The sequence below is a fragment of the Pelophylax lessonae genome (genome assembly GCF_965119305.1).
Source record: "Pelophylax lessonae genome assembly, chromosome: 10".
NCBI classification, from domain to species: domain Eukaryota; kingdom Metazoa; phylum Chordata; class Amphibia; order Anura; family Ranidae; genus Pelophylax; species Pelophylax lessonae.
In genome coordinates this window covers 238,807,710-238,833,302 of record NC_138777.1, presented here as the reverse complement: position 1 = coordinate 238,833,302, position 25,593 = coordinate 238,807,710, and the positions used below count along the sequence as shown (strand labels likewise).

The 25,593-nt window shown below is 47.0% G+C and overlaps 1 protein-coding gene across 1 annotated transcript in view; it reads left to right on the top strand.

Annotated features, from left to right (window-relative positions):
- VPS9D1 (VPS9 domain containing 1) overlaps positions 1–25,593 on the top strand; it is a 92,773-nt gene that overhangs the window by 5,667 nt on the left and 61,513 nt on the right. The window contains exons 2-8 of the mRNA XM_082270233.1: positions 2,236–2,308; positions 11,829–11,918; positions 19,176–19,413; positions 19,497–19,608; positions 21,627–21,689; positions 21,821–21,873; positions 21,943–22,027. Of these exons, the coding sequence (XP_082126359.1) occupies positions 2,236–2,308; positions 11,829–11,918; positions 19,176–19,413; positions 19,497–19,608; positions 21,627–21,689; positions 21,821–21,873; positions 21,943–22,027 (714 nt within the window). The remainder of the gene's footprint in view (positions 1–2,235; positions 2,309–11,828; positions 11,919–19,175; positions 19,414–19,496; positions 19,609–21,626; positions 21,690–21,820; positions 21,874–21,942; positions 22,028–25,593) is intronic.

Genomic DNA, 25,593 nt, shown 5'->3' with positions numbered 1-25,593 from the left:
GGTACCGGGGGGGGGGGGGGGGGGGGGGAGAGAGATAAGCTGAAAATTCACTTTTGAGTGGAACTCCGCTTTAACCCCTTCCTGATGCAAGAAGTGGATTGGCTCTTGGAAGACCACCCTAAGCATCACTCAAATGTAATGCTGAGCCTCTGTGATTGAAGGAACTGATCTTTAATGAAAGGGCTGGGGCCCGGGACAGTCAGGCTGAGGAGAAAAGGGCTAGATAATAGTGGATGCCCTATAGCAGGGGACTTCAAACTATGGCCCTCCAACTGTTCAGGAACTACAATTCCCATCATGCCTAGTCAAGTCTGTGAATGTCAGAGTATTACAATGCCTCATGGGAGGTGTAGTTCCGCAACAGCTGGAGGGCCATAGTTTGAGGATCCCTGGTCTATAGCATTGATGGGAAACCTTGGCACCCCCAGATGTTTTGGAAACTACATTTCCCATGATGCTCCACTACACTGCAGGGTGCATGAGCATCATGGGAAATGTAGTTACAAATCATCTGGGGTGCCAAGGTTCCCCATCACTGCCCCCTGTAGCCAGAAAATAAAGTAGGCTGACTTGTTGAAGTTTCTCAGTGTGAGAAGCTCGCAGTGTGCAGTGAAATCAGAGGAAGCCGTTTCCGTCCAAGAGAGGAGCCTCTGCAAGTACAGGCCTGGGAGGGAGGGCGGGAGGAGTACAGGCCTGGGAGGGAGGGCGGGAGGAGTACAGGCCTGGGAGGGAGGGCGGGAGGAGTACAGGCCTGGGAGGGAGGGCGGGAGGAGTACAGGCCTGGGAGGGAGGGAGGAGTACAGGCCTGGTAGGGAGGGAGGAGTACAGGCCTGGGAAGGAGGGAGGAGTACAGGCCTGGGAGGGAGGGAGGAGTACAGGCCTGGGAAGGAGGGAGGAGTACAGGCGTGGGAGGGAGGGAGGGAGGGAGGAGTACAGGCCTGGGAGGGAGGGAGGAGTACAGGCCTGGTAGGGAGGGAGGAGTACAGGCCTGGTAGGGAGGGAGGAGTACAGGCCTGGTAGGGAGGGAGGAGTACAGGCCTGGGAAGGAGGGAGGAGTACAGGCCTGGGAGGGAGGGAGGAGTACAGGCCTGGGAAGGAGGGAGGAGTACAGGCGTGGGAGGGAGGGAGGGAGGAGTACAGGCCTGGGAAGGAGGGAGGAGTACAGGCCTGGGAGGGAGGGAGGGAGGAGTACAGGCCTGGGAGGGAGGGAGGGAGGAGTACAGGCCTGGGAGGGAGGGAGGGAGGAGTACAGGCCTGGGAGGGAGGGAGGGAGGAGTACAGGCCTGGGAGGGAGGGAGGGAGGAGTACAGGCCTGGGAGGGCGGGAGGAGTACAGGCCTGGGAGGGAGGGCGGGAGGAGTACAGGCCTGGGAGGGAGGGAGGGCGGTAGGAGTACAGGCCTGGGAGGGAGGGAGGAGTACAGGCCTGGTAGGGAGGGAGGAGTACAGGCCTGGGAAGGAGGGAGGAGTACAGGCCTGGGAGGGAGGGAGGAGTACAGGCCTGGGAAGGAGGGAGGAGTACAGGCGTGGGAGGGAGGGAGGGAGGGAGGAGTACAGGCCTGGGAGGGAGGGAGGAGTACAGGCCTGGTAGGGAGGGAGGAGTACAGGCCTGGTAGGGAGGGAGGAGTACAGGCCTGGGAAGGAGGGAGGAGTACAGGCCTGGGAGGGAGGGAGGAGTACAGGCCTGGGAAGGAGGGAGGAGTACAGGCGTGGGAGGGAGGGAGGGAGGAGTACAGGCCTGGGAAGGAGGGAGGAGTACAGGCCTGGGAAGGAGGGAGGAGTACAGGCGTGGGAGGGAGGGAGGAGTACAGGCGTGGGAGGGAGGGAGGAGTACAGGCGTGGGAGGGAGGGAGGAGTACAGACCTGGGAGGGAGGGAGGAGTACAGACCTGGGAGGGAGGGAGGAGTACAGACCTGGGAGGGAGGGAGGAGTACAGGCCTGGGAGGGAGGGAGGAGTACAGGCCTGGGAGGGAGGGAGGGCGGGAGGAGTACAGGCCTGGGAGGGAGGGAGGAGTACAGGCCTGGGAGGGAGGGAGGAGTTCAGGCCTGGGAGGGAGGGAAGGAGGAGTTCAGCTATAAAGTGAACCCTGCAAATTCACTCCAAACCGCCGCTTGCTGACAATCTACCATTACTTCCCCCAAAGGGAAACCGAGCGTCTTCTTTATTCAGTACAATGGCGGCGTCTCTATAGGATTGTCCGCTCACTCAATGATTTTCCCTTCTTACTCTCATGCAGGAGGCCTATGTGGAGTACCTGAAGAGCGTCAGTTTTATCTCCCAGTTCCTGGCTGACGAGGCCGAGCAGAAAGGTAACAATCGTCCTTTATTCCAATGTACAATTATACACCCACATCTCCTAACATTGGAATATTATCAAAAAATGAATTTATTTCAGTAATTCAATTTATAAAGGTTTGTGTAAAAGAAAGGATCCGGTGCCAAGGTAATCAAAGGTTCAAATAACCAAAGAGAGACAAAACTGCTGCTAATTTGCTGCAGGTGTCCTACATATGAATAGAGAGGTTAGGTAATCAGCGCTACTTTGTATTGTTCCCAATGTGGCTACATGTGAAAAGTGCCGGTGTGCGGATTAAATATGGTTATGTTAATTAAGAAAAAGCTTCAATGTAAATAAATAATGATTTGTGCATTGTTCCTCAGCGTCCTAGCCCCGCCCTACTAGTTTCGTCAGCTGACGTCCTCCTACTGCTCCGTGATAACGTCAGGTGATGAAACTAGTAGGGCGGGGCTAGGACGCAGACAAACACAGCATGAATCATACTCCACGCTCGCGGCTTGGAGCTACAGCCAGAGCATAGGAGCTGGATACCAGATAAGACGCTACAATATGTGAGTGTAATATAATGATTTTTAATAAATGACTTGATTTTTTACGGAATTTCAATATTTTGGCATCCTTTCTTCTCCCATTTTATCACCCTCATCTTGCAACATTTTGAGAGTATTACATCTATGAAGCTTCATAACCGTCATGCTGGGAAATATTTATCAAGTGTGTTTGCTGGTTTATAATTTGACCAGCTCCCTATTTAGTGTGTTTTTTATCAATAATTTTATAAATTATTTTTGCATTATATTGTGATTTTTGGCACTTACACTCTTTTCACTTGGGACTTGTTTGATGGACCATTTATTGATTTATTTATTGAATAATATATTTTAGTGTTTTTTCTATTAATAATTTGATAAATTATTTTTTATATATTGTGATTTTTGGCACTTACACTTTTTTCTAGGTATTTGTCTCCTGTTACACCTTTTAGAGGTTTATCATTTTGAGGCACTTGTGCACTCTTTAATATTTTTTTATTTTTAAAATGTATTTCTCTTTTTTAACACTCTACTTGATATTGGTATTTTATATCATTATTTATTTTTTTCTTATATACAGTGCACACATTGATTCTTTATTAACCAATTTTTTTATTTATTAATTTTACATAGTAGCTTTTTCTTAATTAATATAACCTTATTTATTCTGCACACCAGCGCTGATTACCTTACCTCTCAATTCATAAAGATTCGCTCCTATATTTTATATAGATGTTACACACAGAGTGATAGAGTTCAAGCATTTCTTTATATTAATTTTGATGATTATGGCTTCCAGCGAGTGACACCCCAAAATTCAGTATCTCAGAAAATTAGAATATTACATAAGACCAATAAAAAAAAGGATATTTAATACAGAAATGTTGTCTTAGTGAAAAGTCTGTCCATGTACAGTATAGGATGAGAAGTCTGTCCATGTACAGTATAGGGGGAGAAGTCTGTCCATGTACAGTATAGGATGAGAAGTCTGTCCATGTACAGTATAGGATGGGAAGTCTGTCCATGTACAGTATAGGATGAGAAGTCTGTCCATGTACAGTATAGGATGAGAAGTCTGTCCATGTACAGTATAGGGGGAGAAGTCTGTCCATGTACAGTATAGGAGGAGAAGTCTGTCCATGTACAGTATAGGGGGAGAAGTCTGTCCATGTACAGTATAGGAGAAGAAGTCTGTCCATGTACAGTATAGGAGGAGAAGTCTGTCCATGTACAGTATAGGATGGGAAGTCTGTCCATGTACAGTATAGGATGAGAAGTCTGTCCATGTACAGTATAGGAGGAGAAGTCTGTCCATGTACAGTATAGGAGGAGAAGTCTGTCCATGTACAGTATAGGAGAAGTCTGTCCATGTACAGTATAGGATGGGAAGTCTGTCCATGTACAGTATAGGATGGGAAGTCTGTCCATGTACAGTATAGGGGGAGAAGTCTGTCCATGTACAGTATAGGAGGAGAAGTCTGTCCATGTACAGTATAGGGGAGAAGTCTGTCCATGTACAGTATAGGAGGAGAAGTCTGTCCATGTACAGTATAGGGGGAGAAGTCTGTCCATGTACAGTATAGGGGGAGAAGTCTGTCCATGTACAGTATAGGAGAAGTCTGTCCATGTACAGTATAGGATGAGAAGTCTGTCCATGTACAGTATAGGAGGAGAAGTCTGTCCATGTACAGTATAGGATGAGAAGTCTGTCCATGTACAGTATAGGGGAAGAAGTCTGTCCATGTACAGTATAGGAGGAGAAGTCTGTCCATGTACAGTATAGGGGAAGAAGTCTGTCCATGTACAGTATAGGGGAAGAAGTCTGTCCATGTACAGTATAGGATGAGAAGTCTGTCCATGTACAGTATAGGGGAAGAAGTCTGTCCATGTACAGTATAGGAGGAGAAGTCTGTCCATGTACAGTATAGGGGGAGAAGTCTGTCCATGTACAGTATAGGGGGAGAAGTCTGTCCATGTACAGTATAGTATGGGAAGTCTGTCCATGTACAGTATAGGATGAGAAGTCTGTCCATGTACAGTATAGGAGAAGTCTGTCCATGTACAGTATAGGGGGAGAAGTCTGTCCATGTACAGTATAGGAGGAGAAGTCTGTCCATGTACAGTATAGGAGGAGAAGTCTGTCCATGTACAGTATAGGATGAGAAGTCTGTCCATGTACAGTATAGGGGGGGGGGAAGTCTGTCCATGTACAGTATAGGATGGGAAGTCTGTCCATGTACAGTATAGGATGAGAAGTCTGTCCATGTACAGTATAGGATGAGAAGTCTGTCCATGTACAGTATAGGGGGAGAAGTCTGTCCATGTACAGTATAGGATGAGAAGTCTGTCCATGTACAGTATAGGGGGAGAAGTCTGTCCATGTACAGTATAGTATGGGAAGTCTGTCCATGTACAGTATAGGATGAGAAGTCTGTCCATGTACAGTATAGGAGGAGAAGTCTGTCCATGTACAGTATAGGAGGAGAAGTCTGTCCATGTACAGTATAGGAGGAGAAGTCTGTCCATGTACAGTATAGGAGAAGTCTGTCCATGTACAGTATAGAAGTCTGTCCATGTACAGTATAGGGGGAGAAGTCTGTCCATGTACAGTATAGGGGGAGAAGTCTGTCCATGTACAGTATAGGAGGAGAAGTCTGTCCATGTACAGTATAGAAGTCTGTCCATGTACAGTATAGGAGGAGAAGTCTGTCCATGTACAGTATAGAAGTCTGTCCATGTACAGTATAGAAGTCTGTCCATGTACAGTATAGGAGGAGAAGTCTGTCCATGTACAGTATAGGGGGAGAAGTCTGTCCATGTACAGTATAGGATGAGAAGTCTGTCCATGTACAGTATAGGAGGAGAAGTCTGTCCATGTACAGTATAGGAGAAGTCTGTCCATGTACAGTATAGGAGGAGAAGTCTGTCCATGTACAGTATAGGAGAAGTCTGTCCATGTACAGTATAGGAGGAGAAGTCTGTCCTTGTACAGTATAGGAGGAGAAGTCTGTCCATGTACAGTATAGGGGGAGAAGTCTGTCCATGTACAGTATAGGATGAGAAGTCTGTCCATGTACAGTATAGGAGAAGTCTGTCCATGTACAGTATAGGAGAAGTCTGTCCATGTACAGTATAGGAGGAGAAGTCTGTCCATGTACAGTATAGGATGGGAAGTCTGTCCATGTACAGTATAGGATGCACTCAATACTTGGTCGGAGCTCCTTTTGCATGAATTACTGCATCAATGGGGCGTGGCATGGAGGCGATCAGCCTGTGGCACTGCTGAGGTGTTATGGAAGTCCAGGGTGCATTGATAGCGGCCTTCAGCTCCTCTGCATTGTTGGGTCTGGTGTCTCTCATCTTCCTCTTGACAATCCCCCACAGATTCTCTATGGGGTTTAGGTCAGGCCAGTTTGCTGGCCAATCAAGCACAGTGATCCCATGATCATGTGACCAGGTATTGGTAGATTTGGCAGTGTGGGCGGTGCCAAGTCCTGCTGGAAAATGAAATCAGCATCTCCCCAAAGTTGGTCAGCAGAGGGAAGCATGAAGAGCTCTAGAATTTCCCGCTAGAGGGCGGAGCTGACTTTGGACTCGATAAAACACAGTGGACCAACACCAGCAGATGACACGGCTCCCCAAATCATCACTGACTGTGGAAATTTCACACTGGACCTCATACAACTTGGATTCTGTGCCTCTCCACTCCTCCTCCAGACTCTGGGACCTTGAATTTCCAAATTAAATACAAAAATTTCCACAGTCAGTGATCGCTCTCCTCTTCCCTCTAACACTACCTGTTGATGGTGGGCCCTTGGCATCCTTACTCACAATGAAGGACCGCTGGTCCTGCATTGTATGTGATGATATCAGAGTGCCCACGGAATGCCGAGGAGAAGCGACATTGCACTGGTTGGAGGGAAAGGAGGGAGTAAAGCTGCTTAACACCCTACACCAGGGGTGTCAAAGTCAATTTCACCACGGGCCGCATCAGCAATTATGGTTGCCCTCAAAGGGCCAGTTGTATCTGTAAGACTAGATGTCCAGATCAGAGGCCAAGAGCCCCCCCCCACCCTCCCGTACATCACAGTGCACCCCCCCCCCTCCCTTATCTTGTGTTGCTGCTGGAAAGAAGCTGGGGACAGGGCTGGGAAGTAGAAAGTGCAGGGTCTGGAGAAGGACCAGAAGAGGGCTGGAGTCTGCTGAATGCTGGGACCAGAGGAGGAGGAGGAGGGGAGGACGTGCTGTGGCTGCAAAGAGAAAGTCGCAGGTTGTGTGGGATCTCTGATGCAACTGCTGAGATGTGGGGGGGGGCAAGCCTCTCATGGGCTGCACGGAGTAGCACAGGATCTGGTGTAGGAGTTCTTTCCTCCTCTCTGCTGCTGATTGCTAAGACAAGGTGGAATGGAGATGAGGTGGGTGCTGCAGCTGCAGGAGAGGTGCGAGGGCCACATGAAATGGCCTGGAGGGCCGGATCCGGCCCGCGGGCCTTGTGTTTGACACACGTGCCCTAGACTAAAGCAAACACAAACTGGTTCTAAAGGCAGAAGGTACATTCTATGCATTAAGGTAAAAAATATTCTAGGTGCAGCCCCCCCCCTCACTTACCTGAGCCTAATCCCGATCCAACCATGTGCATGAGAGCAGAGGCTCTCCTGTGTCTCTTTTCCCTCATTGGCCCACAGCAGCAGGGGCCATTGGCTCCTACTGCTGTCAATCACAGCCAATGAGGAGAGAGCTTACAGGAGCGTGGCTCTTGAGGCTTGCTATTGGGGGGCACTCAACAGGGAGGAGGAGCCAGAGGATTGGGGGTGCTCTGTGCAGAACCAATACAGAGCAGGTAAGAGTAACATGTTTAAAAAAAAACCTTTAGAATAACTTTAACCACTTGCCGACCGCCGCAACGACTATTTACTGCGGCAGTCAGCCCCTACCGGGCAAAGCAACGTAGTACTACGTCGCTCGCACACGAGCCTCTAGGGGGCGAGCTCGCGCCGCCGGAGGCGCTCCGGCCCCCATTTGTTCACTAACATCCCCGTGCGAGTGACTGGCAGCTCTGATGTCCCCCGTGATCTCCCGCTGGAGAGGGAGAAAGGCAGGCGGCTGATGTAAACAAAGCCGTCTGTCATTCTCCCTGGTGTAACTGCAGAGATCATACGGTCCTGCTATGTAGGATCGTATGTCTCTGTAGTTACATCACTAGCCACGCCCCCCCACAGTTAGAATCACACCCCTATGGATACATTTCACCCCTTGATCACCAATAAAGTTAACCCCTTCCCTGCCAGTGTCATTATTACAGTAACAGTGCATATGTATAGCACTGATTACTGTAGAAATGTCACTGGTAACCCCAAAAGTGTCAAAAATGTTAGTCAGGGGTCCGATCTGTCCGCCGCAATGTCGCAGTCCTGCAAAAAAAATCGCAGATCGCCGCCATTACTAGCTAAAAAAAAAAACAATAAAAATGACAGAAATCTTTCCCGTAGTTAGTAAACGCAATAACGTTTGCGCAAACCAATCAAAATCCGCTTATTGTGATTTTTTTTTCACCAAACATTTGTAGCAGAAAACAAATTGGCCTAAAATGTTAAAAAAATTTTGATTTTTACATTTTGTTTTTTGGGAATTTCATATAAAAAAATGTGAAAAATATTATTTTTTCAGAATTGTCGCTTTTTTTTGTTTATAGCGCAAAAAATAAAAATTGCAGAGGTGATCAAATATCACCAAAAGGAAGCTCTGTTTGTGGGGAAAAAAAGGACGTTTGGGTACAGCGTCGCATGACCGCGCAATTGTCCGTTAAATTCACGCAGTGCCGAATCGCAAAATAGGGCCTGGTCTTTGAGCAGCCAAATCCTCCAGGGCTTAAAGCGGAGTTCCCCCCAAAAGTGGAACTTCCGCTTTAGGTAGTTCTAACCCCCTGACATGTCACATTTGGCATGTCATTTTTTGGGGGGGGGGGGGGAGCGGGTACCTAGTTTTGACAGGTACCCGCTCCCACTTCCGCTCGGATCGCCGCGGCACCCTGAACGGAAGTTCTCCTCTCCCCCTCCCTCCCTGCAATCTTCTGGGACATGTCAGAGGTCCCAGAAGATTGCCGGCCAATCAAGACGCATAGCGCAACTCACGCATGCGCAGCGCGTACCGGGCTGTGAAGCCGCAAACTGTCACAGCCGGGTGCCCACAGCAGTGATGCCGGTGCCACCGAGCAGAGAGGGAGAAGAGCGAGGCTTCGGGCGGCCGCATCGCTGGACCGTTGGACAGGTGAGTGTGTGAGGCTGGAACTCCGCTTTAAGTGGTTAACCCTTACAGTGCTGGGGGAGCCCCACCTGGAGGGTAGTTCTAACATTTTCCCAGGGAATCTTTCCGCAGTGGACTCCCAAACCGACGGAGCGAATAGTAAAAACAGGAGATACCCTTCGACTGGAAAAATATATTTTTCAGCATAGGGGTAGCTTGGGTAAATTCTTTGCTTTGGGCCCCCAGGCTGGATACGCCGGGGGGGGGGGGGGGGGGTAGTAGCACCAGTTGACCTTATTATGGATCGGCCGTGGATGAGCAGTAAGTTTGCTGTGAGGGGGTCTATGGAGAGTGCAGTGTATATCTCTGACTTACCATGTCCTCGTATTTTTTCCTGACGTTTGAGGATTTTACCCTGACGTTTCCTACCATGTAAGTGAGCCTAAAACCCCTCCATGTATTACTGGGGTGGATATGTTCTGGGTTTTGTAATGACAATTTATTTTGTTCTATAAAGCTTTATTTGAGAAAAAAAAAAAAAATGTTTCCCGGAGTTCAGGTTTAGGAGATATAATCCCTATCCTGTGTTTGGCGCTAACCTCAAATCTCCATCCAGATGAATTTGCAAATTGCTACAAACTAAAACTCTGTGGGGTGGATTTACAAAAAAAAAAATAAAAATACATAGCTGTTCATCCAACAAATCTGCATGTAAATTCATTTTGTGGGGATTGGGCAAAATCCAATGCATTCAGACCTTATTCTCTGCTGTTTGAGTGTGCGAATGCAGGAAATACTGCATTATGGGCACTAGATGGCGCTAATTATAATAGGAAATGTGCTCCTCAGCTCCATCTAGTGGCCGTAATGCAGTATTTGTCACATTCACATATTCAAGCTGCAATGAATAACGTCAATGCACAGAGCAATGTTCATTCATATTCATTCATATATGCTCTGCATATTTCATTCAGAAATAAAACCCTGTGTGAGTTGCCTAAAAAGTGTTATTATTATTATTCTGTGCGGCACAGTGGTGTAGTGGTTAGCACTTTCACCTAGCAGCAAGAGGGTCACTGGTTCGAATCCCAACCACGACACTACCTGCCTGGAGTTTGCATGTTCTCCCTGTGCCTGCGTGGGTTTCCTCCGGGTACTCCGGTTTCCTCCCACACTCCAAAGTCATGCTGGTAGGTTAATTGGATCCTGTATAAAATTGGCCCTACTGTGTATGTATGTGAGTCCGGGACCTTAGATTGTAAGCTCCTTGAGGGCAGGGACTGATGTGAATGTACAATGTATATGTAAAGCACTGCGTAAATTGACAGCGCTATATAAGAACCTGAAATAATAATGTCACCTTGCTAGTGACTAAGTGGGTCCAAACTATGACCCTCCAGCTGTTCAGGAACTACAATTCCCATCATACCCAGTCATGTCTGTGAATGTCAGAGATTTACAAAGCCTCATGGGAATTGTAGTCCCTGAACAGCTGGAGGGCCATAGTTTGGACACCCCTGCAGGAACAGAACCCAGCCTTATGGTAAAGTGTATTTGGATAGCGCAAGGAAGGAATAAATCTGTAAAATGATTATATGCAGTCTGTGTCTTATTGGGGAGATTTCTCTTCACTTCCTCTCTCCAAAGTGAGGGGAAATTTCTTCATAGTTGTCATTGGAATAAATGTTCCGGCCGTGTCGGTCATAAGAGGTCCAGACCGGTTTTATTACATAGAAATAGGAATTATTCTATATTTTAGTGCAGGCCTCGACAAACCCCGGGCGCCAGGTCACATTTGCGACTAGAATTAGCGACCTGGCGCCTGGGGTGCCCTGCAGGAGGTGTCCTGTCCCTTTTGCACCCCCACCTTCTTTCCCGAGTGCACAAACTTCCACGCCGTCCATAAATTGAGGCCCCGGCTTTTCGGCCGCCTTCTGTGAGATGAGAAAGGCTAGGGGAACTGGTGCCCTCTTGTGGTGGCCGGGAGTAATGCATGTTCTCAATGCCTTCCATCTCATCTGCTCTTTGGAAGGAGATGGGAAGTTTTTGCAGGCTTCATCTCTCTGTCCAGTTACCTTTGCTTAAAGGTAAGTGGACAGGGAGTGTGATTATTATTATTAATTTATTTTTTAAATTTAAAAAAATAAATAATAATAATTTTTTCTTTTTTTTTAATAAAAAATAAAACATCTTTTTCTTTTTTTTTTTTTTCAATTCTTATTATTAAAAAAAAAAATTATATATATATAATCTTTTTTTTTTTCCTCATCGCCGTGCCACAGCCGAAGGCCCCTTTCACACAGGCAGACCTGATCGGACCCTTCATTCTCCTCTATGGAGCAGTAATCTGCCGCCATCTGATCCTGTCCTCCAAAAACAGACGGATGGTGGTTCTATTTTCTATCCATCCCATGGATCGGATCAGATGGCATCGGGTGGAAAGAAACAGTCTGTTTCCATCCAATTGCGCTATAGAGGAGAGTCGTATTTATGTGTAAATTTAGTATCCATTTTATTAAATAAAGCTTGGTTGTTAGTTTAAAAAAAAAAAAAAAAAATTGGCTCCTAACTTTTTTAGCTGGCTCCTAGATTTCTGGCAAATTTGTCAAGCCCTGTTTTAGTAATCCATATATATTGATGAATAGAATACAGGAGGATTAATTGCCATGCAGTGATTTGTGTGTGATTGGTCGGTCATTCTGGGTAAGAATATCGGATAATGATCGTATTCTGATTATGTTTTTGGCTTGGCAGGGGGGGAGTTGTTGAACTCCGACTCACAGAAGATGCTGAAAGTGGCAGAGCAATGCCTGGAGAGAGCGCGGACAACAGCGGATAAACTAGGTGAGTCCATATACACGGGGGGGGGGGGGGGTCTGACTTCTGCGAGAATCACAATCACACTATTTTAGGTCTAGCAGAAGACCCCCCCACCACCACTGGAGACCCCCCTCGTCCATTTAACTCTCCCTCTTTTCTTTATCCCCTCTCTTTTTTTTTTTTTTTGCTCTCACACCTCTTCCATTTCTCTTTTCGTTCCACATTGCACCCCTTTTTCTGTGAAAGGTATTGTAAAGGCAGAAGGTGCATTCTATTCATTAAGATAAAAAGCCTTCTGTGTGCAGCAGCCCCCCTAATACTTACCTGAGCCCCATCTCCATCCAGTGATGTGTCTCAGCTGCCCTTGACTCCCCTCCTCATTGGCTGAGACAGCAGTGCAGCGTGATTGGCTCCCGCTGCTGTCAATCAAAGTCAGTCAGGCAATCAGGAAAGAAAGGGGGCGGGGCTGGGTCACGGCTTTGTGTCTGAATGGACACAGGGAGCTGTGACTCCACTCAGGTGCCCCCATAGCAAGCTGCTTGCAGTGGGGGCACTCGACAGGAGCGGAGAAGAACGACCCGGGAATAGGAGGATCCGGGCTGCTCTGTGCAAAATCATTACACAGAGGAGGGAAGTGTAACCTGTCTGTTATTTAAAAAAAAAACAGAGACTTTACAATCACTTTAAGCCCTTCATGGCTAAGCCTTTTTTATGACATTTGTTGCTTACAAGGTAAAATCAGTATTTCTCTTTCGTTCATTGACGGACACAGCTCCTGTTCTTCATAACCATTGGGTTATACTGCCCCCTACAGGAGTAGGACACTAGGCAGGAAAAAAAGTCAGGCTACACCCATGGGCAGTCCCAGGAGTTATACTCCCCCCCCCCCCTCCCTCTCTCTGCTATAGGTACTCAGTTTTTGTTCTGCCTAGTCAGGAGTAAGGACCTCCTTCCTTGCTGGGATCTCTGGTCCTGGCAAATTTTTTCTTTTTAGATAGAATTTTTTCTCCTGTTTTTTCTTGTGAGATCTACAATCAACTGCCGGACTGGGCGACGGGCTGGATAATCTAGATCCAGTGGTCACCCCAGTCTGGCCAGCGAGCGCCTCGCAGACCTCAGTTCCGTGCTAGTTCGGCCGCAACATAGCCCCACCAGATGGGGGCTGGTCTGCTAGTTACACGCCTCTCGAGGTCGTATACGACCGGGTCTCAGCCCGAGTCGCAGCGTTCCTCCTGGCTGACAGCCCCCCCATTTCAATGGAGAGGAGGCTCTGTCTGGAGCGGTGCCCGTCTGGTTCCTGGTATGGTAAGTGACTGTCCCCCTGTCCCCCTGGAGGGTTTTGGGGTGGACGTAGGCCCCTCCATGGGACGGTCTGACCCCTGGGTTCCCCCCCTTCCCGTTAGGCACCCCCTCATCGGTCTGGTGGTCCCTGTGGGCCAAATCGCACCCCCTTCCCCCCTCCTTTACTGACGCTGGGTGGCCTAGAAGATTAGTAAGAGGGGGAAGAAAAGGGAGAGAGAGAGAGAGAAGAGAGAAAAGTAGAATGATGGGGAAAGGGGGGGGGGGGGGTTAGGGGGGGGGAGAAGAAGGAGGAAGGGAGGGACCTGGCTGATGATACATAATTTAAGCAGGTAGTATAGTTCAATCATCATGTCATTGTAAACCTATGAAAGAGTAGAGGAGGTGCAAACAGGCGAGGCCATCAGGCATGCGTAATCTTGGGTGTGGGTGAACGCCAGCCAGCAGGCCCATATGTCACGTGGCCACTCACTAAAACTAGAGGAAAAGCGGTTTAACCTTAAAATGCGTAAGGGGTTCTTCACTGTAAGAGCGGTAAGGATGTGGAATTCTCTTCCACAAGCAGTGGTATCAGCAGGGAGCATCAATAGTTTAAAAAAACTATTAGATGGGCACCTTAGAGACCACAACATACAGGGGTATACAATGTACAACATACAGGGGTATACAATGTACAACATACAGGGGTATACAATGTACAACATACAGGGGTATACAATGTACAACATACAGGGGTATACAATGTACAACATACAGGGGGTATACAATGTATAACATACAGGGGGTAGACAATGTACAACATACAGGGGTATACAATGTACAACATACAGGGGTATACAATGTACAACATACAGGGGAATACAATGTATAACATACAGGGGTATACAATGTACAACCTACAGGGGTATACAATGTACAACATACAGGGGTATACAATGTACAACATACAGGGGGTATACAATGTACAACATACAGGGGTATACAATGTACAACATACAGGGGTATACAATGTACAACATACAGGGGTATACAATGTACAACATACAGGGGTATACAATGTACAACATACAGGGGTATACAATGTACAACATGCAGGGGGTATACAATGTACAACATACAGGGGTATACAATGTACAACATACAGGGGTATACAATGTACAACATACAGGGGGTATACAACGTACAACATACAGGGGGTATACAATGTACAACATACAGGGGTATACAATGTACAACATGCAGGGGGTATACAATGTACAACATACAGGGGTATACAATGTACAACATGCAGGGGGTATACAATGTACAACATACAGGGGTATACAATGTACAACATACAGGGGTATACAATGTACAACATACAGGGGTATACAATGTACAACATACAGGGGTATACAATGTACAACATGCAGGGGGTATACAATGTACAACATACAGGGGTATACAATGTACAACATACAGGGGTATACAATGTACAACATACAGGGGGTATACAACGTACAACATACAGGGGGTATACAACGTACAACATACAGGGGTATACAATGTACAACATGCAGGGGGTATACAATGTACAACATACAGGGGTATACAATGTACAACATGCAGGGGGTATACAATGTACAACATACAGGGGTATACAATGTACTACATACAGGGGTATACAATGTACTACATGCATGGGTATACAATATACAACATACAGGGGTATCCAATGTACAACATACAGGGGTATCCAATGTACAACATACAGGGGTATACAATGTACAACTTACAGGGGGTATACAATGTACAACATACAGGGATATACAATGTACAACATACAGGGGTATACAATGTACAACATACAGGGGTATACAATGTACAACTTACAGGGGGTATACAATGTACAACATACAGGGGGTATACAATGTACAACATACAGGGGGTATACAATGTACAACATACAGGGGTATACAATGTACAACATACAGGGGGTATACAACGTACAACATACAGGGGTATACAATGTACAACATACAGGGGTATACAATGTACAACTTACAGGGATATACAATGTACGGTTAACAGCAAACACACACACACACACATCATAGGTTGAACTGGATGGACTGATGTCTTTTTTCAACCTCACAAACTATGTAACTATGTCATAGGACTTGGAAGAAATATTGGGTAGAGAGTAAGTCATGTCTTTCATGTGGTAGGTATGGTCCACATTGATCAGCCATTGTTAAATGGTTGATGGAGTGGGTTGGGTCCAGTATCTGGGAATAAGAGATTTGGCAGCATTTAAAAGGTGGGGGGTGATAGAGCTCTTGTATCTATGAGGGGTATCAACAGTGCAAAGGAAAAGTATCGTCCAGGGGGAGCCCTGTATCTTGTTTATCCAGAAGATCGCCTCCGACTAAAATTTTTGTATTTTGGGGCAGAAGCACCATATGTGGGCATGGGTGCCCCTGCCTCCACAACCTCTCCAGCAGCTATCAGGAGAGGAGGGAAAATGCGGTTGAGGGTCTTCAAAAAATATAATAAATGATGAATGGTGAATCTGAAAAAACGGTGATCAGGTAATAATGAGTCCCGTGCTGTATAAGGGTCACCCAGGGTTCCGCCACCTCGGTGATTCCACTCCCCTTCAGCCAAATAACTCACCCCACAATATGGCCAATAGCGCTGTATGACAAGCAATCCCAGTACTCCACTTCCAATGTTAACTCCTTGGCCAGCTCCTCATTCCCCGAGCGGCTGTGAGTCTCCTCCGGCCGTACGTCCCCTCCCTCTTCCTGGCCAATGGCCAGTAAAATCACTTCTCTTTTTAGCCAATCAGGAAAGGGGTCTCACGACCCGCTTCCTGATTGGCTGGGAGAAGAGTCAGTGTGATAATAGCGAATATTTATTCACTATTGTCACACAACTGAGTGGGCTCAGTTTGCAGTGCTCTGCGCCCCAAGCCCACTCTTTTTTGAATCCTATTAGAGCCTATGGCTCTAATCACTTATAAAAAAAAATCCCCTATTGGAATCCATGCATCCAGGTCCCTGCATGTAGATTAGTGACCGGACGCATGGATGGGGGGTGGCGCCCCCAATGGACGGGCTGCCACTGACTGGGAAGGTTCTTATGTCCGGAGTTGGGATTTAAGAGTTAAAACCCATTGCAGAGATTTCATTCCACTTCTGTCCCAGAGATGCAGCAGAAAGGTAGAGGAAATCTCCCAAACTGTCTTTGATTGGCGTCCTTATTTCCTATAAAGTTTGTTAAAAAAAAAAAAAGTGTGATCCACTGAGCTCAGTCCAATCACACCGCACATCAGCTGCTGCACTGCATGTGAACCAACGCTAAGCCGGCTATACATGGAGGAAAATCCAGCCAGTTCAGCAGGGACCGGCTGAAATGTTATCCCTGTATGGGCAGGCTGGTTGTACACAGGTCGATCCTTCGATTGTCTTTTGTACAACCGCTGCTGACCAATCTGCGCCGCCAGTCACACCGATCATTGTATTCTGATGGTGGGGAAGGCTCCCTGCTGTCAGAATACAATACCACAGCTGGGGGGGGGGGGGGGGCTCCCTCACCAGATGTGTTGATGGGGGAATTGGATCTTCTTTTTTTTTTTTTTTTTTTACGAAAATAATATGATCAATATATAGGCCACCTCATTTTTTTCTTTTACTGTCTTTGGCCCCATTGGGGAGATTTCCCATCAATTTTCCTGGTGATGTTATTAAAAAGACAGGAAGTGAGGGGTTTGCCTTTCTTAACAAGGAAACCATAAAAAGGTAATAATTTAGTAAATTAGGTGAAATCAGAATCCTCCCCGTCAGCTGTTTATTGTTCTCTGTGTTGGACAGATAAAGTTTATTTCTGTAGCTGCACAGCGGGCTGTCTCTGCAGTCTGGGAAAGGATGGTAAATGAAGCAGATTGAGTGTTGGTTCACAATAGTGCGATACGGGAACCAGTGCGATTCCAGTGCCGGTTCCCGCATCGCATAGGACTCGCAGGCAATTCACACTGCCCTATGCAAACCGCTGTGGGTGTCAATAGAAAGTTCATGACACCCCCAGATCGGTTCGCATATCGCAGTGCGAACGGTCAAATGATGCAGGAATCGGATCGCTTGGGTGTGAGCACCTGTCACGGGGTAACGTGGCAGAGGCTGACATAAGAGGAGTGGCTTACCAGGTAACTGGCATGGCACAGGTTCACCAGAGGCACGGAGTCTTAAGTGTTAGCCGGTTTTCACCAGGGCCCCAGATGGTGGGGATGGATTTGGCTGCTTGCGCACACCAGGTCGCGGCCCCCAGGATTCCCTGGGAGAGCCAGGAACAGGTCTAGGACCAATAGCCGATAGCAGCCAGGTAAACGGATCAGGACGAGACAGGAGGATAGTCAGGACAAGCCAAGGTCAGGGGGAGCAGCAGATAATCAGAATCCAAAGACAAGCCGGGTCAGGTAAACAGGAACAGCGGATATAACAGGCACAGGATACAGGAGAGCTGAAGACAACACAACAATCACCTAGAGTAACAGCTGTGTTTAAATAGGCCATTTTGGCGCCAATTTTGTAGCCTCAAACTACACCGAGGTAGCCTCGAACTTCCACCGAGGTAGCCTCGAACTTCCACCGAGGTAGCCTCGAACTCTACCGAGGTAGCCTCAAACTCTTCCAAGGTAGCCTCAGCGCATGCGCATAGGCGTTCGCCGGTTAGCGACGCCAGTGCGCCTGCGCAGGGTATTGAGTCCCTGACAGCACCCATTCACCCATAAAAAATAAAGCTCCACATAGCACAACATTGTACAATTCATTATGTTTATTAAAAAGGTAATAATGCACTTACATTTAAAACGACAATATTACACGTAAACATATCTATTTAAGACCAGATCAGTTTCCCAAAGTTAAGATGGCCAGTAGCGTTTGTACGTAACTCCATCCGACGCTTTTCATCAGAGTTGATGTCATCGGGTACGGAACACGTTGGGTGGAGTTACGTACACATGCTACTGCGCATGCTCAACCAATGTTCAGCCATCTTAACTTTGGGAAACTGACCTGTTCTTAAGAAGATGTGTTTAAGCGTAATATTGTCGTGTTAAATGTAAGTGCTCCTTTTTTTACACTTTACAAATTGTACAATATTGCGCTATGTGTAACTTTATGTTTTACATATACACAACTCACTGATCACAGACAAGGTTTTGCTGAAGCAACTTCCTGGATTATTTGCTCACCATATCTGCACATTTATCGTTTTCAGCCATGTGTGATGCTATGTGAGCTAAAGAGACTGGATCTAAGGTCCAATTAATCGTGTATTGATCTCCCTGGGGCATCGCCGGCACCTTGGTAAGCCTCCAGTGTGAAATTACTGTGGGTGTCACTGTTGAAGTCCCTGGATTTTCGATTGAGCACGGATTTTCTTCTGGGACTTTCTCATTATGGACGTTATTTTGATTCATACATTTTTAATGTTTGATTTCAATTTTTGATCATTCAATTGTGTTTGTTATATGCACATATTATATGTAGAGTTCCTCATTTTCTTTATCTAAATTACAGGTATGTTTGCTGCGGTGGCTGATGGTACTTGTAGTTTATTCATTCACAGTTTCCTGTGAATAACTAAACTACAAGTACCATCCAACACCGCAGCTGTGTGGGCGGAGCCCCACAAAGCCGCGCTACTTTTAAAAAGTGACAGCGGGTGCAGGGAGAGGCACTCCCCACCCACTGTCTCAGGGAGGGGGGAGAAGGTGCAGGAGCTGGAACATGTTACACCCTAAATATGAGGTGCACTTATGTTTTTGAAACATATTTTTGTTAGAAACTTTTTCTTTTTTCAAATTCTTTATTAAGGTAAAAGGAACAACGTGAACATGTTTCACACTCAGTAAAAGCAAATCTAAGTTACAACATAAACATAAGAAACTTTTATAAACAAAGTCCTAATGATTGTGTAATGTGTTCCCTTCTACAGGTAAAGCTGACATAGACCTGATGACACCGAAGAACTTTATCTCGGAGGTCCCTGATCCTCCAGCCACTATTGATGTTTCTGCTCCTGCCACAGCTACTTCTGCACCCTCCCCCGCTTCCTTGGGCCATTCCTGGGGTCACCGTAGGTCGTGTTCTGATGAGGTCCAGAAACATGGAGGCTTCCCCTCCCCAGAGGTTTTTCAGATGCAAAGAGCGGCTGAGGCTCAAAGATCCAAAAAGTAAGACTGAGGAACCTGAATCAGTCATGTAAGAAGTCTATAGTGAGCTGTTCATTGGTGAACCGTCTGTCCTTTCTCCACAGGGAGCTGACCCCCATGCAGGAGGCCTCCATACAGAACCAGAAGCTCAGAGCTGCGTATGAAGCCCGTCTCTCCAGACTGGACCCAAGGCAGGCCGCACAGAAAACCTCCCTGGTTAGTGGCTAAATATTACCAGGTCTGGATTTATCTTCCTTTAAAACAGCTGGCATTGTCAATAAAGTGTCAATTAATTCAGTCTAATAATAAAATGTATACAAAAAATGTGCTGCGCCAGACGTGCACCAATAAACATAAATGATGTTAATATAATCAATAACTGAAGTCCATACAAGCTGTGATTGTGCTCAAAATCCAATAAATGTGCATTAGTGTCCAAATCAGAAATGCAATCTGGTGAAAAGTGCTCACCAATCTGTGAAATCCCTCCACCTGCTAGATTGGCCTCTCACCTCCAAACAGGACCCAGACGGGCCAGCAAAAGCATATCTGAGGATATCAGACTCCTGGAAAGACACTCCAGCCTCTCACCTCCGGAGGTCTCAAGACACGGGACATGCGATGCAAAATATAAAAGGGAAAATATAGTGCTCTCCGTTTCAACAATCAGACTTTATTGAGGAAAATAGAAGTTTACTCACATGTACAGGGCACTTCACTGTGCCTGCTGTTATGGCAATAATAGCGTGTGTCACTCGAGAGATGTTCGGCGTCGGTCACGCAAGCTCCGCCCCCCTATACGCGTTACGACGAGCGTATGGCTCCAACATCTTCCTCGGTAGGGGTCACTGACGCCGAACATCTCTCGAGTGACACACGCTATTACTATTGCCATAACAGCAGGCACGGTGAAGTGCCCTGTACATGTGAGTAAACTTCTATTTTCCTCAATAAAGTCTGATTGTTGAAACGGAGAGCACTATATTTTCCCTTTTATATTTTGCATCGCATGTCCCGTGTCTTGAGACCTCCAGAGGTGAGAGGCTGGAGTGTCTTTCCAGGAGTCTGATATCCTCAGTACATGCTTTTGCTGGCCCGTCTGGGTCCTGTTTGGAGGTGAGAGGCCAATCTAGCAGGTGGAGGGATTTCACAGATTGGTGAGCACTTTTCACCAGATTGCATTTCTGATTTGGACACTAATGCACATTTATTGGATTTTGAGCACAATCACAGCTTGCATGGACTTCAGTTATTGATTACATTAACATCATTTATGTTTATTGGTGCACGTCTGGCGCAGCACATTTTTTGTATTTATTTTGATTTATTGTGGGATGTGAACACGATTGGTGTTTGCTGCTGGCTATATTTGTTTTATGCACAGTGATATTCAAGCACTTTTTCAGTACATTAATCACGCACAGTGTTTTTACCTATTTTGAGTGTTATATCACATATTTGGTTTTGCGCTGATAGTTTTTTTTGTTATATTTAATAATAAAATGTATCAGTGCCACCAACTTATAACTGATAACTTCTAACTAAAAAATGATGATAGTATCATAGCTGCTATACCTTTATGGTACTCATCACTGCGCATCCAAAATTACCGATCTCATTCATTGATACAGCGCTACTTACAAAAACACATGTGCAAAACCAGCAAAAAATAAAGTGCATAAATGTGCTAAAAAGTGCTAAAGTAGTGCAAGGAATATCCTCTTATGGCAAAACCATTCTTTACCATCTAAGATCGTTATTCAAAATATCGGTATTGGCCCTGAAAAATCCATATCGGTCTATCCCTAGTTATAACCCCTGTCTGATCTTTTTTCGTGGTTTGCGTCCAATTGCGGAGATTTCCCTTCACTTCCTGTCCCATAGCCAAGCAGGAAGTGAGGGGAAATCCCTGCAAATTAAGTGAACTCCTTGGGACCCCATCCCCCCCCCCCAGATCACCTGGACTAGTGTCATTATTTAAAGATTTCCCCTCTAATACTTTTCTGGGGACAACCCAAAATTTGGGATTTTCTTTTACTTTCAGTTTCAATGATAATGGTAAACAAGACCAATAGAGAGGAGGAATCTCCCTAACGGGGACACAGACAGCAATAAAAACTGACCGGGGGTCTAACCCTTCTCCACTCTATTCAAAAGTTTTGCCTTTAGTTATACTTTAAAGCAGATAGCGGATGTTGTCACAGCTTGTAACGGGACGATTTTTTCTTCTCTAGACTTTGTCACTTCAGCGGCAGATGATGGAGAACCTGGAGATTGCGAAGGCCAGGGAAGAGACTGTATCCTTCATTGTGGGCGGAGATCTGGCAGCCAGCCATTACATCTCTTCATTTGAATGATAAAGTTTTCTAGCCTAGTGATAACAATGGTTTAAGAAATGCTAATTCCTTAACCTCCACCCCCCACCCAGCTGCAGAGGAAGGCTGAGGAACGCCGGATCAGGCTGCAGGAAGAGTCAGACAGGTAAATAGAGATGATTTTCCGTACCATGTGCAGAGCCTTCTTATCCCTCTTCCCTTGTATCTCCTGCAGACGCTTCAAAAGCGAGCGCCTGACGCCAGCGCAGGAGGAGCAGAAGAGGCTGTATGCCGCCGTGCTGGAGTATGAGCAGGACCATGTGAGTACAGCGATTTCTTCTATAATCCCTCCTGCAGACATTGGCCAGGTCTTTATCTTCCTCATTCACTCTGCTGAGTCTCAGCTTTCATTTTTGGTGGCAGCGGACAGGTCATGTTTTCCAGATATATCCTCAGTATTATACGTGTGCCTGACTGAAGCTGTTGCTGTTTAGGAACACATTGGGGGTTATTTACTAAAACTGGAGCGTGCAAAAACTGGTGCAGCTGTGCAAAGAACCAATCAGCTTCCAGGTTTTAGCCCCTGTTCTAAAATTTAGTCGGACCCGTGAAAATTCCGGACCCTCGTCACTTCCCGGGGGGGGGACGCTCTGTCACCACCAGCTGCTGCGTGCCCCGGTGCGCATGCGCACAAGGCATTTTCAAGGGCCGATAAAATTCTAAGACTTACGAACAGCTGACTGGGAGGAGGAGGGGCTGAGGTGGGACGCACACACCGCTGCGGAAAATGTTACAACACCGCCGCGAAGAGCTGACTTAGAGGAGGCGAGAAGGAAGTGAATACTCATACTAAATACCGTATATACTCGAGTATAAGCCGACCCGAGTATAAGCCGAGGCCCCTACTTTTAGCACAAAAAGATGGGAAAAATCATTGACTCGAGTATAAGCCTAGGGTGAGAATGCAGGGCGGCGGGCATGGTACAGGAGAATGCAGGGTACTGGCATGGTACAGGAGAATGCAGGGTACTGGCATGGTGCAGGAGAATGCAGGGTACTGGCATGGTGCAGGAGAATGCAGGGTACTGGCATGGTGCAGGAGAATGCAGGGTACTGGCATGGTGCAGGAGAATGCAGGGTACTGGCATGGTGCAGGAGAATCCAGGGTACTGGCATGGTACAGGAGAATGCAGGGTGACTGGCATGGTACAGGAGAATGCAGGGTACTGGCATGGTGCAGGAAAATGCAGGGTGACTGGCATGGTGCAGGAGAATGCAGGGTACTGGCATGGTGCAGGAGAATGCAGGGTACTGCCATGGTACAGGAGAATGCAGGGTACTGGCATGGTGCAGGAGAATGCAGGGTACTGGCATGGTGCAGGAGAATGCAGGGTACTGGCATGGTGTAGGAGAATGCAGGGTACTGGCATGGTACAGGAGAATGCAGGGTACTGGCATGGTACAAGAGGATCCGGGGTTGTGGGCATACTACAGGAGATGCAGGGTACTGGCACACTACAGGAGATGCAGTGCTGTGGGCATGGTACAGGTGGACCATGCCCGCAGCACTGCATACCTTGTAGTGTGCCCGCAGCCCTGCATAATGGCAGGAAGGGAAGCTGTTTCACTTACCTGTTCCAGAGGCGCCTTCATTTTAAAAATGGCGCTGCCCGGCGCCGACACGTCATTGCGCACGCGCCGCCACCGCTCGTATAATTTCGGCTATTCCCGGCCTCTCCCGAGCGGCGGCGGCGCGTGCGCGGTGACATGTATGCAACGGGTGGCGCCATTTTTAAAGCTTAAGCCCGTCGGAGCGGACTTTTTTTTCCTTGACTCGAGTATAAGCCGAGGGGGACGTTTTCAGCACAAAAAAATGTGCTGAAAAACTCGGCTTATACTCGAGTATATACGGTAGTCATGATAAAAAATGTTTAGTATTTCTTATTATCTTTTTTATCATTACTATTTAGTATGAGTATTCACTTCCTTCCCGCCTCCTCTAAGTCAGCTCTGCAACATGTTCCTTGCTCGATGACGCGGCGGTGTTGTAACATTATCCCGCAGCGATGTGTGCGTCCCACCTCAGCCCCTCCTACTCTCAGCTGTTCGTAAGTCTTAGAATTGAATCGGACCTTGAAAATGCCTTGTGCGCATTGCGCACCGGGGCTCGCATCAGCTGGGTTATGACGTAGCGTCGCCAGAAGTGACGAGGTCCGGAATTTTCATAGGTCCGACTAAATTTTAGAACACCCCCATTCACATCGGGCTGATTTGACATTTCGCAAAGTCAACCTCCCACCAATTCAGACAGCAATAGGCTCCAATATGTCAAATCGCATGCCAAATTGGAGCCTATTGCCGGCAACAGCACTGTCTGAATCGGTGGGATGTTGACTTTGCGGCGCCGCACTGATTCCAAGAGGGAGTTCCTGCACTACTTTTGGGGGCGATTTCAATAAACATCCGTGCATGAACCTGTACAGACGTCTGTCAAATCACCCCCAAAGTGGGACTGAAATGCCGGTTTGAAATCAAGCGAGTTCAGCTGAACTCACACGATTTCAAACCCGCATTCAGTGTGAACAGGGGGCTTATTGCCAAAGCTTAAACGAACAAGCTGATGTTAGAAGTTGATTGGCTGCCATGCACAGCTGCACCAGATTCTGAGTGCACCAGTTTTAGTAAATATCCATTGTTTCTAAATAGATGGCTGGAAAAGATACACTGGGGTGGATTTACTAAAGGCAAATAGACTGTGAACTTTGCAAGTGCAGTTGCTCTAGAGCAGGGATATGCAAACTGTGGCCCTCCAGCTGTTGCAAAACTACAAGTCCCATCATGCCTCTGCCTCTGGGTGTCATGCTTGTGGCTGTCAGTCTTGCTATGCTTCATGGGACCTGTAGTTCTGCAACATCTGGAGGGCCACAGTTTGCATATAACTGCTCTGGAGCAATGATTCTCAACTCCGGTCCTCAGGGCACACTGATGGCACTTTTTCACTGCGAGTATCGGCTCAGCACTGCTTGGCTCAGTTCGGCTCCGTCTGTTTTCCCACTGCGTGGTACGAGTCGGCACCTTTCAGCACTGTATAGGCTCTACTCGGCTTGGTTTTCTTTTCCACTAAAGTAGTAAGTGGGTGGGATTACAACGATTCTCTCACCAATCAGTGGCTAGTAGTGACAAACAATCAAGGCTGCATGCAATGGATTGTGGGATATGGTATAGGTACGGCCCGCTTGGAACCCCAACCGAGGTGGTACTGTTTAAGCCAGCCGTACCATGTAGTGGAAAAGCGCCGCTGTACCAAACCGTGCCGAACCGTTCAAACACGTACCATGCGGTGCCATGCAGTGGAAAAGCGCCTTAACAGGCCAGGTTTGCAAGATGACTGAAATCCATCCCAGGTGATATAATTTGCTGCTCAGTGATTGCAGTATTCTAGTCTGCATATCACCAAGGTATCACTAAAAATCTGGCCGGTTGGTGTGCCCTGAGGACCGGAGTTGAGAACCACTGCTGTAGAGCTTAGTAAATGAGGAGAAGCTCTGCTGACTTCCATCATCCATTCATATGCAAGCAAACATGCTTTTCTTTTATTTTCCTTACATATGATTGGGTATTCTTTCCAAAGTGACGCTTCCCCAATCCCCACATTTACTAAGCCCTGGAGCAACTGCAATTGCATAGTGTGCAGTCTGTTTGCCTTTAGTAAATCAGCCCCACTGTCTTGTTTTTCAACATTGAAATGGGGAAATTGTGCTTTAGAGTTTATAAAGGTCAGTTCTATCCAAAACTGAGGGATCAGTAGGCTGACTCGCTTTCTTATACCTTTTAACCTTCCTAGCGGTATTCCCGAGTGTGACTCGGGGTTAATATTCAGTGCCAA